The sequence below is a fragment of the Acomys russatus genome, chromosome 9, assembly GCF_903995435.1.
Source record: "Acomys russatus chromosome 9, mAcoRus1.1, whole genome shotgun sequence".
Classification (NCBI taxonomy): Eukaryota; Metazoa; Chordata; class Mammalia; order Rodentia; family Muridae; genus Acomys; species Acomys russatus.
In genome coordinates this window covers 3358543-3376490 of record NC_067145.1, presented here as the reverse complement: position 1 = coordinate 3376490, position 17948 = coordinate 3358543, and the positions used below count along the sequence as shown (strand labels likewise).

The following is a 17948-nucleotide window of genomic DNA, read 5'->3' as shown; positions in this document are numbered from 1 at the left end:
ACTGAAAATAAGCTTATATCTCCTTTATGTAAGGGTATGTTTATGTAAAAGGCATTTACTGCACCCAAGTTGTAGAATCAGGAGACTATTCTCCTTTCATGTCTTAAATTTTCTACTATCATTATACAAGTGATTTAAAAAAAAAAAACATTTTTATTGCTAACTTTTCTGTTCTTGTTTGGCATGCATGTGTAAGTGTGGGCACACACATGCTACAGTGTACATGCAGAGATCAGCACACATGCCATAGTATACACGTGGAGATCAGCATACATGTCACAGTGCACACACAGAGATCAGCACACATGCCACAGTGTACACACAGAGATCAGCACACATGTCACAGTGTACACACAGAGATCAGCACACATGTCATAGTGTACACGCAGAGATCAGCACACATGCCACAGTGTACACACAGAGATCAGCACACATGCCACAGTGTACACACAGAGATCAGCACACATGCCACAGTGTACACACAGAGATCAGCACACATGTCATAGTGTACACACAGAGATTAGCACACATGTCACAGCGTACACACAGAGATCAGCACACATGCCACAGTGTACACACAGAGATCAGCACACATGTCATAGTGTACACGCAGAGATCAGCACACATGCCACAGTGTACACACAGAGATCAGCACACATGCCACAGTGTACACACAGAGATCAGCACACATGCCACAGTGTACACACAGAGATCAGCACACATGCCACAGTGTACACACAGAGATCAGAGGAAAACTTTCAGAATTTGGTTCTCTTCTCTGACCATGGGTTCCAGAAATCAAACTCAGCAAGTCAGGCTTGTGTGGTGAGTGCTTTTACCCTTGAGCTACCCAACCAGCACATGAGTGATTTTTAAATCACATATGGTTCTTAAAGGACCCTGAAAGATACACAGTCTATCTCTTCAATAGTCCCCAAACTCGTGGAGGCCACTGTGAATGCTAGGAAAGCTTTGTGGTTTCTTTAGTATCACAGAGAAGTGTGTTTTCACCCAAACTTACTAATTTTACGGTTTCCATACTCCGACTCCGTAGAACCTTAATTTCCCATGTGGCGTTTGAGGGGTAAGGAAAAGCGGAACCTTTGTCACTCCACTTCAGTAGTAACATGGAGGTCCGGAAGTCAGGAGACAAAGCCAAGATCTCAGGAGTGTCTGGAATTAAAGCTTAAAATAGGGAAGAAAAACAAAAACTTTTAGTCAAATAAATAATGTATTTTTCACAGTGTACTTCAATTTATCAGTGACTTCTAAACTCCATAAATAAATAATGTGGCATTCAAAGCAAACCTCTGAACCAGTCACTGGAAGGAAAAAAAAAAAAAAAGGCAGAAGTTTTTATTTGTACAGGATGCTCCTGGTGACGAATGAGACAAACTTGAGAAAATTATCAGCTGGCCATTTCAAATACATGACACATTTCCTGCTACAGATAGCGGCAGGGTTCCCACAACACTCCTATGTCACCTGGTTGGGGACATACACTGAAGCAGTGAAAGAGGTTGCCTGGGGTGGCAGCAGGCTGAGCCTTAAAAAAAAAAAAAAAAAAAGACAGGTAAGAGAACGCTTAGGTGCTCTACAGCTCCTCACGTGCCTCCGAGCCTCCTAGCCGCAAAGCCCCTCAAATGAGGGACAGCACCCACTTCAAGCTGTGGCTGTCCTTAGACAACAAAGATGGTTCTAATGATTTGGAATGGAGCTCAGAAGGCAAAGGCTCACTGTGAGGAAGGGCAGGAGGGAAGGAGCTGACAAAGCTGCCTGGCAATGTTCAGGCTGAGACAGACATAAGCCAGCTGGTCAGCCCAGGGGGGGAGGGAGAAATCTTGCCTGGAGGAAGAAGCTATGCGTTATAATGTTGAATATGGAAAAAAGACAAAACTCTGCTTTGAAGAAATGACTGAATCAGAGGCATGAAGGATTCACCATAAGAAGAAAGAAATAGTCAAGATTTTCCCCAGGGTCCCCCAGGAACTCCCCAGAAGCAGCAGAAAGGAAATGGCATGGAAAGCCATGGGAAGACGCCATACGCTGGCTGGAAGAACAAGCGGCGGGTGGGCGGAGCACTCTGCAGCTGGCTCTGTGAGAACCACCAGCTGAACCTATGTATGGAGTCCAGAAGAGCTTGCTGTGTGGGGCTGAAAAAGGAACAGGGACACAGACGTATAGACTGCAGCAAACAACTGCACCTCCGAGGAGCTGGTCACGCCAGCAAGAGTCCAGAGGCGGAAGAGCTCAAACTAGAAGGAAAGCGGACAAACTACAGGACCACGGAGTTGAGAAGCAGCAAGCGTCGTATAGTCCAAATAAGACAAGAGTTCAGGGTGAAGAAAGAAGAGCACAGACAGGGATGAGAGTGTGGCCCCTTTGTACTAGTTACTTTTCTATTGCTGTGTTGAAACACCATGGCCAAGGCAACCGTGAAAGGGAGGGTTCATCTGCGCTTCCTGCCGGAAGCTGGGATGGCTGTGGCTGACACTGAGTGTGAGAGAATGAGTGAAGGTGAGAGACACCCTGCTCGAGAGCTTGGGCGTGTCTGCAGGGAGGCTGTAAAGTGAAGTGATGCAGCAGGAAGAGTGACGCTTATGTCTTCAAGTCTCCCTGGCCGCGGTACGTGACCTAAAGTCTCAAATCGGTGGGAAATAAGGCATGTGTGTGACCCCATCTATGACACATGGGTTTGCCAGTGGCAGAAACAGATGCAGGCATACTTGCAAGATTCTTCCTCAACTGAGGAAAAGTTAGAGGGAATCCAGAGACCTGCCTTTTTTTTTTTTTTCCTCCCTCACTTCTGTTTCTTATGAAGTTCATGGTAAATAAAGTCATGAAAAGTGAGAAGACGCAGGAGTAAATAAATATTCAGGAACAAGTTGGGTGGCTGCCAAGTACAGGAAAAGGGCAGGATAAGCCATTACTCTTCTGTCAGTGTTGGTACCTAAAATATCTTTGTAAAATTTGGTTTTACTAAAATTTGATGGATTTGTTTTATACCAGATCTAATATTTAAAGCTGTGCATGACCTGGGAACGTGTGGATTTAAAGTCTGAGCAAAGTCAGTTATGTGTCAGCTATACCAGGGCGTGGGACGCACTTCCCAGAGAGCCACGGCGTGGAAGCTGCATGAGAAACCGTGGACAAATGAGAAGCGCTGAGTGGATCAGGTGCCAGCACAGCACAACCGGAAGAGAGCTAGCAGCTTCCCCCGGTGTGACTCAAGGCATCACAGCACAGCAACTCAAACACGGCGAAACGGGCATCCTGCACTGCAGCAATGCTAACCCATTAAGGATGTTTTCCTCTTAAAAGTAACCATGAAGGCCTTTTGATAAGACGTACAGAAACCTATTACTATAGGAGGTTTCTAAAACACATACATACATGAATGGAATTTAAAGGGGGGGTGCAAGCCCCAACTTGACCAACTAGACATACTGTGCCAACAGGTAAAACCTCCAATGCTAGAAATTCTATCTTATTGAGTCATTGGCCAATGAATCCCTACACCCCACTCCCCAAATATCACAGACTGTTGCCAACTCTGCTGGTCAGTCTCCAGAAGCTGAAGGTAGGGCTCTATCACTGAAGGCACAACTTCCTTAGGTCATTGAACACGGGGAAATGGAGCTATACAGAACTAGAAGCCTCACGCCTACTGATGAGCATTTGTGGCATTGGAAGATACATGTTTACACACTATTGGAGGAGAAAAGCAGTCATACATTTCCAATACAAGACCTGTGAACTACAACAGGTAAGGTATACTTGTGCAATAGTGGCAGAAATGTTATGGGAATAGCCAACTATATTCTGATTGGATGTTTAAGGCCTACTCCATGAGATGGAGCCCATATATGACATTCTAAAGCGGTCAAGAATCTGGGACTAGTTATGTCACAGGCCCCAGGGAGAAGCCTACTCCCATCATTCTACTAAAGGAACAGAGCAGTAGAACAACTCCTTGCGTCATATTGCTGTACCCACAGATAAGACGCACTGCTTGACGCCCATCAGCAAAGCTTCTCCTTGCAGTAGATAGTAAGTGACAGAGACACACACACATGTGCAGAGAGTGAGAAACTTTAGAGTACCCAGTCCTAAATGGGATGTCTTTATGAAACCCCCTCCCCACAAGGATCAGGGGGTCTATGTAAAACAAGAGGTAGGAAGACTGTAAGAACCAGACGTGGTGGACTGACTTCAAGAGAACACTATCTTCCAGACACAACAGGACTGATGAACATATGAACTCACAGAGACGGTGACAGCATGCTCAAGACCTGCAAAGGCCCAAACCAGACAGAATCACTGCACTGAGAAGGGAACACAAAGTCCCATCCCCCAATCAAGAAGCTGTTTGCAACTGATACTTAAGGGGAAATCAGTGCTCTCCAATGCAGTGTCACTGGCATATCAACCAGGGCAGGCTCCAAGTAGTTGTCGAAAACAAAATGGACTCCATGTTTTTCATGTGTTTTTGGGTTTTGTCTTGATTTCCTTCCTTCCTTCCTTCCTTCCATTTGTTTTAATTTGGGATTTTTGTTTATTTGGGGTTTTTTTAAATATATATTTTTAGAGAGAGACAGAACAAATAAACATGAATTTGGGAGGGTAGAAAGGTAGGGCTCTGGGAAGATATGCTCAAAATACATTGTATGAAAAAATATTTTTAAATAAAACATTTAAATATATATATATATATATATATCAGAAGGAGGAAGAGGAAGACGCTCCCTTCCCTCAGTAATCCATGTAATTTACTCTTCAGCAGGTGGGTGACGGCAAAGCACAGGTCATCATCCCTATTTTCGCTGAGAGAAGGTGAAGGCTATGATTACAAATGAAAAGATTTAAAGGACAAAAACCACGCCTTCGTCCCTTCTCTTCACAACAACAAAGCAAACTGCCCAGGGACTCCATGAACTGCCATCTGCCCGTCTTCTGGACTAAAACAGTCATCCGAGGACAATTTTAGCTTGCTTTCTAGAAATTCAGAACTTTCTCGATAGAAAGTAATTTAAGTGGACAAAATGGCTCAGCTAGCAACCCCTCCCGCACCCCCGACGTGAGTGCAGGTCAGAGGGCGATGTGCAGGAACTATTTTCTCCTCCCACCTTTATGTGAGCTCAAGGCCTGTCCCTCCTTCGCCAGCTATCAGAAAAGGCTGCATCTGGGCACAGATCTTTCCCAGCACAAAATTACTGGACAAACTGGGGTTAACTTTATTTTCTTCCCTTGCTATAAGCCAGTAATTTCACACGGTTCATTATGTTATTCTGATATAATCCTACCAGTGGTCACCAGCTAACAGGCCTCTTTGCCACCATGAGAGGAACCCGTGGAAGTCAAGTTTTATGTCGGTCTGTCTGTCCGAGTTGCCTCTGTGCTTTCTTATACTGGTGGCCAGGGCAAAACACAGAGTCCCTGTCTCTTCCCTCACAGAACACACCCCCTGTGACAAAGACACACGTGTGATTATGAATTCAATTGAGGGAACTTGCCGCAGAGACCCACAGCATGCCCAAGTGTGAGTGGACAGTGGGACGGGGTCACCTCTGGGGCCCTCAGAGACTATACTCCTAGAACAAAGTATGCCTGAGAAATGCTGGGACATGTACAGGAACCGAGGCAAAGGGGGCTAGGATAGTAACTAGATTGACTGGAAGACACATTTGTTTCCTTCCTCAGCAAGGACACTGAGGAGCGAAAGCAGTGACTTAAATGAAATTCAAAGAACCATGGGTTTGTGCCAGCTACCCAGCACCACCGCGTCGACAGAGTGCCAGCTACCCAGCACCACAGCGTCGACAGAGTGCCAGCTACCCAGCACCACAGCATCAACAGAGTGCCAGCTGCCCAGCACCACAGCGTCAACAGAGTGCCAGCTACCCAGCACCACAGCATCAACAGAGTGCCAGCTACCCAGCACCACAGCGTCAACAGAGTGCCAGCTACCCAGCACCACAGCGTCAACAGAGTGCCAGCTACCAGCACCACAGGCGTCGACAGAGTGCCAGCTACCCCAGCACCACAGCGTCAACAGAGTGACAGCTACCCGCACCACGCGTCAACAGAGTGCAGCTGCCCAGCACCACCAGCCGTCGACAGAGTGCCAGCTACCCAGCACCACAGCGTCAACAGAGTGCCAGCCTACCCAGCACCACAGCGTCAACAGAGTGCCAGCTACCAGCACCACAGCGTCGACAGAGTGCCAGCTGCCCAGCACCACAGCGTCGACAGAGTGCCAGCTACCCAGCACCACAGCGTCAACAGAGTGCCAGCTACCCAGCACCACAGCGTCAACAGAGTGCCAGCTACCCAGCACCACAGCGTCAACAGAGTGCCAGCTACCCAGCACCACAGCGTCGACAGAGTGCCAGCTGCCCAGCACCACAGCGTCGACAGAGTGCCAGCTACCCAGCACCACAGCGTCAACAGAGTGCCAGCTGCCCAGCACCACAGCGTCGACAGACTGCCAGCTACCCAGCACCACAGCATCGACAGAGTGCCAGCTACCCAGCACCACAGCGTCGACAGAGTGCCAGCTACCCAGCACCACAGCGTCGACAGAGTGCCAGCTACCCAGCACCACAGCGTCGACAGAGTGCCAGCTACCCAGCACCACAGCGTCGACAGAGTGCCAGCTACCCAGCACCACAGCATCAACAGAGTGCCAGCTACCCAGCACCACAGCGTCGACAGAGTGCCAGCTACCCAGCACCACAGCGTCGACAGAGTGCCAGCTACCCAGCACCACAGCGTCAACAGAGTGCCAGCTACCCAGCACCACAGCGTCAACAGAGTGCCAGCTACCCCGCACCACAGCGTCAACAGAGTGCCAGCTACCCCAGCACCACAGCGTCGACAGAGTGCAGCTGCCAGCACCACAGCGTCGACAGAGTGCCAGCTACCCAGCACCACAGCGTCAACAGAGTGCCAGCTGCCCCCCAGCACACAGCGTCGACAGACTGCCGCTACCCCAGCACCACAGCATCGACAGAGTGCCAGCTACCCAGCACCACAGCGTCGACAGAGTGCCAGCTACCCAGCACCACAGCATCAACAGAGTGCCAGCTACCCAGCACCACAGCATCGACAGACTGCCAGCTACCCAGCACCACAGCATCAACAGAGTGCCAGCTACCCAGCACCACACGTCGACAGAGTGCCAGCTACCCAGCACCCACAGCATCAACAGAGTGCCAGCTACCCAGCACCACAGCATCAACAGAGTGCCAGCTACCCAGCACCACAGCGTCGACAGAGTGCCAGCTACCCAGCACCACCGCATCAACAGAGTGCCAGCTACCCAGCACCACCGCATCAACAGAGTGCCAGCTACCCAGCACCACAGCGTCAACAGAGTGCCAGCTACCCAGCACCACAGCGTCAACAGAGTGCCAGCTGCCCAGCACCACAGCGTCGACAGAGTGCCAGCTACCCAGCACCACCGCATCAACAGAGTGCCAGCTACCCAGCACCACCGCATCAACAGAGTGCCAGCTACCCAGCACCACAGCGTCAACAGAGTGCCAGCTACCCAGCACCACAGCGTTGACAGAGTGCCAGCTACCCAGCACCACAGCGTCAACAGAGTGCCACTACCAGCACCACAGCGTCAACAGCGTGCAGCGCCAGCACCACAGCGTCAACAGAGTGCCAGCTACCCAGCACCACAGCGTCAACAGAGTGCCAGCTACCCAGCACCCACCGCATCAACAGAGTGCCAGCTACCCAGCACCACAGCGTCAACAGAGTGCCAGCTACCCAGCACCACAGCATCAACAGAGTGCCAGCTGCCCAGCACCACAGCATCAACAGAGTGCCAGCTACCCAGCACCACAGCATCAACAGAGTGCCAGCTGCCCAGCACCACAGCATCAACAGAGTGCCAGCTACCCAGCACCACAGCATCAACAGAGTGCCAGCTGCCCAGCACCACAGCGTCACAGAGTGCCAGCTACCCAGCACCACAGCGTCAACAGAGTGCCAGCTACCCAGCACCACACAGCGTCAACAGAGTGCCAGCTACCCAGCACCACAGCGTCGACAGAGTGCCAGCTACCCAGCACCACAGCGTTGACAGAGTGCCAGCTACCCAGCACCCACAGCGTCAACAGAGTGCCAGCTGCCCAGCACCACAGCGTCAACAGAGTGCCAGCTGCCCAGCACCACAGCGTCAACAGAGTGCAGCTGCCCAGCACCACAGCGTCAACAGAGTTCCAGCTGCCCAGCACCACAGCGTCAACAGAGTGCCAGCTGCCCAGCACCACAGCGTCAACAGAGTGCCAGCTGCCCCAGCACCACAGCGTCAACAGAGTGCCAGCTGCCCAGAACCACAGCGTCAACAGAGTGCCAGCTGCCCAGCACCACAGCGTCAACAGAGTGCCAGCTACCCAGCACCACAGCATCAACAGAGTGCCAGCTGCCCAGCACCACAGCGTCAACAGAGTGCCAGCTACCCAGCACCACAGCATCAACAGAGTGCCAGCTGCCCAGCACCACAGCGTCAACAGAGTGCCAGCTACCCAGCACCACAGCATCAACAGAGTGCCAGCTACCCAGCACCACCGCATCAACAGAGTGCCAGCTACCCAGCACCACAGTGTCAACAGAGTGCCAGCTACCCAGCACCACAGCATCAACAGAGTGCCAGCTACCCAGCACCACAGCGTCAACAGAGTGCCAGCTACCCAGCACCACAGCATCAACAGAGTGCCAGCTACCCAGCACCACAGCGTCAACAGAGTGCCAGCTACCCAGCACCACAGCATCAACAGAGTGCCAGCTACCCAGCACCACCGCATCAACAGAGTGCCAGCTACCCAGCACACAGCATCAACAGAGTGCCAGCTACCAGCACCACAGTTGTCAACAGAGTGCCAGCTACCCAGCACCACAGCATCAACAGAGTGCCAGCTACCCAGCACCACAGCGTCAACAGAGTGCCAGCTACCCAGCACCACAGCGTCAACAGAGTGCCAGCTACCCAGCACCACAGTGTCAACAGAGTGCCAGCTGCCCAGCACCACAGCGTTGACAGAGTGCCAGCTGCCCAGCACCACAGCGTCAACAGAGTGCCAGCTGCCCAGCACCACAGCGTCAACAGAGTGCCAGCTGCCCAGCACCACAGCGTCAACAGAGTGCCAGCTGCCCAGCACCACAGCGTCAACAGAGTGCCAGCTGCCCAGCACCACAGCGTCAACAGAGTGCCAGCTGCCCAGCACCACAGCGTCAACAGAGTGCCAGCTACCCCAGCACCACAGCGTCAACAGAGTGCCAGCTGCCCAGCACCACAGCGTCAACAGAGTGCCAGCTACCCAGCACCACAGCATCACAGAGTGCCAGCTGCAGCACCACAGCGTCACAGAGTGCCAGCTACCCATCACCACAGCAGTCAACAGAGTGCCAGCTGCCCAGCACCACAGCGTCAACAGAGTGCCAGCTGCCCAGCACCACAGCGTCAACAGAGTGCCAGCTACCCAGCACCACAGCGTCAACAGAGTGCCAGCTACCCAGCACCACAGCGTCAACAGAAGTGCCAGCTACCCAGCACCACAGCGTCAACAGAGTGCCAGCTACCCAGCACCACAGCGTCAACAGAGTGCCAGCTACGCTACCCAGCACACCACCGCATCAACAGAGTGCCAGCTACCCAGCACCACCGCATCAACAGAGTGCCAGCTACCCAGCACCACAGCGTCAACAGAGTGCCAGCTACCCAGCACCACAGCGTCAACAGAGTGCCAGCTACCCAGCACCACAGCATCAACAGAGTGCCAGCTACCCAGCACCCACAGCGTCAACAGAGTGCCAGCTATCCCAGCACCACAGCATCAACAGAGTGCCAGCTACCACAGCACCACAGCATCGACAGAGTGCCAGCTACCCGCACCACAGCGTCAACAGGTGCCAGCTACCCAGCACCACCGCATCAACAGAGTGCCAGCTACCCAGCACCACCGCATCAAACGAGTGCCAGCTACCCAGCACCACCGATCATCAACAGAGTGCCAGCTACCCAGCACCACAGCGTCGACAGAGTGGCCAGCTGCCCAGCACCACAGCATCAACAGAGTGCCAGCTACCAGCACCACAGCGTCAACAGAGTGCCAGCTACCCAGCACCACAGCATCGACAGAGTGCCAGCTACCCAGCACCACAGCGTCAACAGAGTGCCAGCTACCCAGCACCACAGCATCAACAGAGTGCCAGCTACCCAGCACCACAGCGTCAACAGAGTGCCAGCTACCCAGCACCACAGCGTCAACAGAGTGCCAGCTACCCAGCACCACAGCGTCGACAGAGTGCCAGCTACCCAGCACCACAGCGTCGACAGAGTGCCAGCTACCCAGCACCACAGCGTCAACAGAGTGCCAGCTACCCAGCACCACAGCGTCAACAGAGTGCCAGCTACCCAGCACCACAGCGTCAACAGAGTGCCAGCTACCCAGCACCACAGCGTCAACAGAGTGCCAGCTACCCAGCACCACAGCATCAACAGAGTGCCAGCTACCAGCACCACAGCGTCGACAGAGTGCCAGCTGCCCAGCACCACAGCATCAACAGAGTGCCAGCTACCCAGCACCACAGCGTCAACAGAGTGCCAGCTACCCAGCACCACAGCATCAACAGAGTGCCAGCTACCCAGCACCACAGCGTCAACAGAGTGCCAGCTACCCAGCACCACAGCATCGACAGAGTGCCAGCTACCCAGCACCACAGCGTCAACAGAGTGCCAGCTACCCAGCACCACAGCGTCGACAGAGTGCCAGCTACCCAGCACCACAGCGTCAACAGAGTGCCAGCTACCCAGCACCACAGCGTCAACAGAGTGCCAGCTACCCAGCACCACAGCGTCAACAGAGTGCCAGCTACCCAGCACCACAGCGTCAACAGAGTGACTTTGTTCCATTTAAATTGAATCCCCAGCTGGCGTGGTGACACACACCTCTCGGCCCAATCCTCAGAGCCCTGAGGCTGGAAACCACAAGTTCGAGGCCAGCCTGAGGTACATGGCAAGCTCCTATCTTCAGAATGAAAAGCAAAACAGAAATTTCTTTTAAATACTTACAGACATCTTTTTCATTCAGTGTGAATTTACTCTGAAAGCCGTTTTGATAATGTATTGTTACTTCATGGTCACCAGGTAAAAGAGCTTTAATTTTAAATTTTGTTGTCTCTAATTTCTGACAAGGTTGGGGCCTGAAATGAAAGAAACAGAATTTTAAATAGCAGATAAAAACAGTGCCATGCGCATAAAACCCTGATTAACATTAGGAAAACTAGAAAATGCCCTATGCTTTTGAGTTATGTTGGGTTGTATGCACTACACGCAAAGACAAAACAGAGAGGTGTTAATGGCGAGAGGAGGAAGCAGAAGTGGACTGCCAGAAAGATTAGAGCAAGCAGACATAGTTCTTGGCGTGTTAGCCCTGTTTAAATCCCACTTCGGCCTTGCCAGAGAGGCCCCAGCTCCATACATTCTGTTCCCTGCAGCAGAGAACATGGCGGGGCCATCGCCCAGTGCCTCATTGCGGAAGCAGGGCTCAGCAGACGCTGGGAGGAGAAGTGAAACTGGACGCAGTGCTCCCCTGCACGCCCTCTCCTCCTTACCCACCCCTGCATGCCCTCTCTTCCTATCCACCTCTGCACGCCCTCTCTTCCTACCCACCCCTGCACGCCCTCTCTTCCCACCCACCCCTGCATGCCCTCTCTTCCCACCCACCCCTGCACGCTCTCTCTTCCTACCCACCCCTGCACGCCCTCTCTTCCTACCCACCCTCCCTGCACGCTCCCTCTTCCTACTCACCCCTGCATGCCCTCTCTTCCCATCTACCCCTGCACGCCCTCTCTTCCTACCCACCCCTGCACACCCTCTCTTCCCATCTACCCCTGCACGCTCTCTCTTCCTACCCACCCCTGCACGCCCTCTCTTCCTACTCACCCCTCCACGCTCTCTCTTCCTACCCACTGGACTCCGTTTACTTCAATAGAACTTTACCATCTGGCTTTGAAATGCTCCCAGTCCGCTCTGAGCTGCAGAGCTGCACAGACAAACCACTGTTTTCCTTTCCTGTTTCACAGCTCTTTGCATCTCTGTGAGACATATTTACTTCCTTATTTTTACTAATGGGAACCCTCCAGACCTCGTGCACGCCATCCTGGACCCAGCACTGATCACAACCCTCTCTCCTCACTTGCTTAGTTAGGACTTTGGACTTGAACCTCCAGGCTCACTTCTTTAACCTTAGGGCCTGAAACCATTTCATTAACTCATCCTGGGAACAAAGTCTCACCGCTCTCTTCCTGCAAAAGAAGTTGAGCGTGTGCCTTCTGACCCATTGCATGGTTTCTACTCCTTTGTTAAGTCGCATTGCTCTTAGCCAGCAACCAACTCACAGTGCTGCGTTATCTGTTGTGAGCCCCTGGCTAGCAGGACCTAAGTTTCTCCCCAGTGTGCCACAGTTGGCGTTCATACTATTTACTCAAAGTTCCGGAATCCCCTTCCCTGGATGGCGACATGGTTACCTACTTCAGGAAGAGAGTCCTAAAAGCACAGACTACGTCCCTTTGTCCCTTCTCTTCCCCTTCCAATGATTTTATAATAAAAAGAGGCTCAGGGTGAAAATTCCAGCTGACACCAGAGTGTAAGCAGAAGACAGCCCTTGATTATTTTCATGAGCAAAACATGAAGTTTTGAAGGCTGTTTCTGTACATACCCTAAGTTGTTTTAACAGACAAGGTATCTCAGTGCCTGCAATAATGCTCGGTAGACGTACACTGAAGGGGACTATCTGACTGGGTTTAAACACGTTGTGTGCATTTATATCAGGGCTGATAGCAAACTGGGATTTGGGGATAAGCCGGCTGAAGCTCACAGGGCTTTGCTAAGCAATGCATTGTGCTGCTGTGATTAGGGAAAAGCGAGAGACACTATGTCCACTCTAGGAAGCAATGTGTCAAGCACATTTGCACTAGAAGGTGATGTTGAAAGCCTTCTCCTAGCTCCCACGGCCCATTTCACCCTCCTCCTTAATAATGTGAATCCAGTACTTGCTGAACATTGCCACCTGACTAGGAGAACTTACCTCTAAGCCTCTAGGGGAGCCATATTTAGCCATCTGACTACATCTGGCCAGTGTCAGTCCAGGTGTTTTGTGGGACTTCTTATGAGTTTTTGTTTGGTTGGTTTGGTTTTTTGAGACAGGGTTTCTCTGTGTAGCCTTGGCTGCCCTGGACTCACTTTGTAGACCAGTCTGGCCTCGAACTCACAGCGATCCGCCTGCCTCTGCCTCCCTGAGTGCTGGGATTAAAGGCGTGCACCGCCATGCCCAACTCTCTTACATCTAAGGCCATCCCCACCCTGAACACTCCTGATCTCTTCTGAGTCTTTTAAACAAAAAATCGCCCTGCCCTTTCCCACTTGCTTCTTCAAATGCAGACCTAGGAGCCCTTCCCATGTGCCACCTGAACCAGGAGACTCCAGGCAAAAGATGGCAAAGAAAGCCAATGACAAGGACAGGCCTGTCGACACCTGTGCCAGCCCGGAGTGCCCACAGCCAACCACTTGCCTGCGAGGCAATGCTTGCATGTGGAGCTGCTATTGCGGGCATTTTCCAATTGGCACAGACTTCACAGATAAAGGCAGACACTGGCTTGGAGGAAACCTGTAAAGACTCCTGAGCAGATTGGTACACTGCGGGTGGCGCTTCTGCACAGAGCAAAAGAAAAACACTTTTGCCCAGGAGACTGAGTTTCTGTCTGGACTAATGTAAGACTTAGAATTTTAAAGAAAAAGAAGATTGAGTGAAGACGTCCTTTAAAAATCCAGGAATAAAACTGTCGCATTCGAAAATAACCAGGAAAGCTCCGGGTTACAGCTTTGGGTGAATGCCAGGATTTCATTACCTGTCTTTAATGCAAACTTCTTTAACAGTTCCACGGCTGACCCCTTGGGGTGTCGTCCATGTGCATTCCCACTCTTGTATATTGCTGGTTGTACATTTCAAATCTTGGAGTGCCCCTGGAGAAGGGAGAACAACATGTGCATACACAACACAGTGCAGGCGTGGTGACTCTCGGACATTTTGAGGGTTGGTGTCTCAGTGGTGATAAGTACTGAGCCTAGAGAGGGCCACACCCTCTATGAAGAAAGGACCTCAGTCATTAGATACTATTTTATGGTTGCTTTTCTAACTTTTTGTGTTTAAAAAAAAAAAAAAAAAAAAAAATATATATATATATATATATATACACACACATATATATATATATATAATTTCTTAAGATTATAATGTAACCACATCACTGCCCCTGCTCTTTCCTCCCTCGAAATCACCCCATGTATATCCCCTTGCTCTCTTTCACACTCATGGCTTCTCTTCAACCGCTGTAAAGTGTGTGTGTGTGTTCACTACTGAATACTTAAATACACCTGCTCAGTCTGTATAATGTTACTTTTACATAAGTTTTCAGGGCTGACCATTTGCTACTGGCTAAGCAGCTGGTGCACTCTTCCCTGGATAAAACTATTTGTCCCACTCTCACATGTCTTGGCAGCAGCCAACAGGCTCTAATTAGACTTAAGACCCACTCAACAAAGGGAAATCAGGCCACTGGAAGCCTAACCAACTACCTCCAGCTACCAAAATCATGGATTTTGTATGACAGCCTACAGCCATCACCTCACTAAAGCACCATGGTCCATAACTGCACTCTGAACATCTGTCCTTGTGCCCACAGGTAAGTGCAGCCCTCAACCCTCCTCCAGGAAAACTCCTCTTTGCAAAAGATGGAGACCAGTACAGAAACTGCAACCGATCAAAATGCAGAGCCGTGGAGACCACGCCAGCGAACACATCTACAGCACAATTCCTGCACCTAAGGCTCAGGAATCATTGCAGAAAGGAAGTGGAAAGGTTGTAAAGCCAGAAGAACAGGGAGCGTGCTGTGTGACTGTGCTTCCTGGAAATGTCAGAGGCTACATCCATGAACTCTCATCCACATGGCTGCCTAAGCATGACCTGAACAAGGGAAGATACCACCAGACATGCTAACATAAATAAGGGAAAGCTTAGGAGGCCTCAGCCCTAGACAAAGAACTGCAAGCAACTAAGATGTGTGTGTGTGTGTGTGTGTGTGTGTGTGAGAGAGAGAGAGAGAGAGAGAGAGAGAGAGAGAGAGAGAGAGAGAGAGAGGGAGAGAGAATTTTTTTAAGTTAAAAAGCCAACCAGTGGAGTAGTAGCAATGAGGTTAGACTACAAGCAAACACTTCACCTTCCAAAGGGGAAAAGTAACATTCCAAAAAAATTTCAGGGGCTGGAGAGATGACTCAGAGGTTAAGAGCACTGGTTACTCTTCCAAAGGTTCTGAGTTCAATTCCCAGCAACCACATGGTGACTCACAAAGATCTATAATGAGATCTGGTGCCCTCTTCCGGTGTGCAGGTCTATGTGTACGCAAAACACTATGTACATAATAAATAAACAAATCTTAGAAAAAAAGATACGGGTGTAGCCCACATCTGCAAATGTAAAGTCTTCATCCACAGCATATGTGGCCCTGTGTGATAGAATACATGGGCATGGGAGTGACACAGTGAAAGTCACCCGGGAAGGAAGCTGGGAAGAGAGGAAGAGCGCACATAGGATGAGAAAGGGGAGGAGAAAGGGAAAGGTCAGGAGGCCAGGGCATAGACAGAAAGGGAAGCAAGAGAAAAGGAAGGGGAAGGAAAGTAGGAAGGGGAAATCGTAAAAATTATCTTATGCTCTATATGTCTGTGAAAAAGCTTATTAGCTTTATGAATTACCGGCATGATATTCACTGTTGCCATAAATCATAAATGTATATAAGACAGACAGGAAGGAAGGAAGGAAGAAAAGAAACGCCTAAGAAATGCTAACAGTAGAACCCAGCAGTTATCGCAATCCAGTTACTTACTCAGCAGTCTCGGGGAAAGAGGTCTGCTTAATTGTGTAAATACTATAAAAATAAAGCCAGTGGACGGCAGGGTGACCTCCCTCACAGAAGGAGGCCAGGCGGCATCTGCAGAAACATTCTCAAATGTTTTCAGATACAATAGAAGAAACACACGAGGATTTTCTATCCCATTTAGAACACTTTCTTAAAAGGCAGGGTTTGAAATGCAGAACAGCACTGCTGGCTGGGCGGGGTGGGAGGGGCTGGCCACCGGACACAGTGGGCATTTTCTGTGCTCTGGAGCAGAGCCAGATCTTGATGGTGCCTGTCGTTAGCAGCGACGCATTGTCAGAACTCAGAGAACTGCATCCTAAAGGAATGGACATCATTGTGCAAAAATTATGATTTACTATTTGTATAGGGTAAAAAATTATTTTGATTTCCCTTTAATAAAGGAGCTTTTTAAAAAAGAAACTAAAAATACATGGGAAAAAGATTGCAGAGAAGTGGCTTTTAAACAGTTGAAACTCTGAAGGGGTCAGTAGGAAAACAGGACTACTTTATAGTCCAAAGTAAAGCCAGCTTGCGCACTGGCTACGAGGATTACTTACCCCTCTTCAGACTATTTACTTGCACTGTCAGATGGAGAAGAGTAAGTGCTGACAGGAGCTGTGGCAAGTTTGGAGCCATCCTCGGTCTTTTATTGTCCACCATCAGGGATGGCTGTCTCCACCATGAGTAAACACCCATCGTCTGGGCTCTGCAGTCACTCCTGGGAGAGAGGAGGGATACAGATGCTGTTCAAATGGCCCAGCAGACACACCTCATTCTGGGTGCACAAGCCCAGAAGCAGCTGTGCCACACGATGAAGCATGCTGCAGGCTCCTAGGTGGAGCAGCCACTGCACATCCCTCCAGCAGATGTCTGTTACTTTGGCTCTCAGACATCAAAAGCTGCTTGCAGATGCTGCTTTCCAGTGTCCACTACAGTCAACAGTCTGACCACAGGCTTCCTGTTCGAGATCACACCTGATCTCCTCTCTACCTCAACACTTTGAACAGTGGAAAGCTGACCAATGCACTGACTGATGATAACACAGCCTGGGATTGAGCCCTAGATACCCCACTTACTGTGTAGCCCCAAATACACTCCACGGGACCCCAACCAATTTGTGCCTATGCATTCTTCTGCAAAGCTGAAAAAAAAAAAACTGTATTTTTCCGACTAAGTTCATTATGAGAAGCAAATAATGAAATTTGTGCAAAGCAGTTGAAATGTGCAAAGCGCTGTTCTCCCATGCTGTCTCTCATTTAGAGTCCCAATAGGATGCCTTCCCCTCTGTCCCAGTTTCCTGGTAAGTGAAGGCTTTCGTGGGACATGCCCCTTGGGCTAGTATGCAGATATAAGTGAGTATATACCATTTGATTCTTTCTGCTTCTGGCTTAACTCACTCATTATGATCATTTCTAGCTCAATCCATTTATCCACAAATTTCGGGAATTCCTTGTTTTTAATAGCTGAGTAGTATTCCATAGTGTATATGAGACGCATGGGAGAACAGCAAAATAAAAGGATCCAGAGGGTCCTAGAAATCTACAAGTAGAACAATATGATAGGCAGATTTGGGCCCAGGGGTCCCGCTCAAACTAAGGCACCAGCCAAGGACAATACAGGAGGTAAACTTTAAACCCCTTCCCAGATCTAGCCAATGGTCAGAATATTCTCCACAGTTGAGTGGAGAGTGTGATACGACTTTCTCACGTACTCTGGTGCCTCACATTTGACCATGTCCCCTGGAGGGGGAGACCTGGAGGCACTCAGAGGAAGGACAACAAGTAGCCAAGAAGAGACTTGATACCCTATGAGAATATATAGGGGGAGGTAATCCCCCTCAGGAACAGTCATAGGGGAGGGGAATAATGGGAAAATGGGGGGGGGGGGAGGAATGGGAGGATACAAGGGATGGGATAAACATTGAGATGTAACAAGAATAAATTAATAATAATAAAAAAAAA

At 50.3% G+C, this 17948-nt stretch overlaps 1 protein-coding gene across 1 annotated transcript in view; it reads right to left on the bottom strand.

The window, feature by feature from the left end:
• Nucleotides 1-17948, bottom strand: part of Lifr (LIF receptor subunit alpha) — a 64709-nt gene that overhangs the window by 22737 nt on the left and 24024 nt on the right. The window contains exons 3-6 of the mRNA XM_051150934.1: nucleotides 16545-16705; nucleotides 13924-14038; nucleotides 11087-11217; nucleotides 1022-1185 (exon numbers count right to left, since the gene is read on the bottom strand). Coding sequence (XP_051006891.1) covers nucleotides 1022-1185; nucleotides 11087-11217; nucleotides 13924-14038; nucleotides 16545-16683 — 549 coding nt within the window. The 5' untranslated portion in view covers nucleotides 16684-16705. The remainder of the gene's footprint in view (nucleotides 1-1021; nucleotides 1186-11086; nucleotides 11218-13923; nucleotides 14039-16544; nucleotides 16706-17948) is intronic.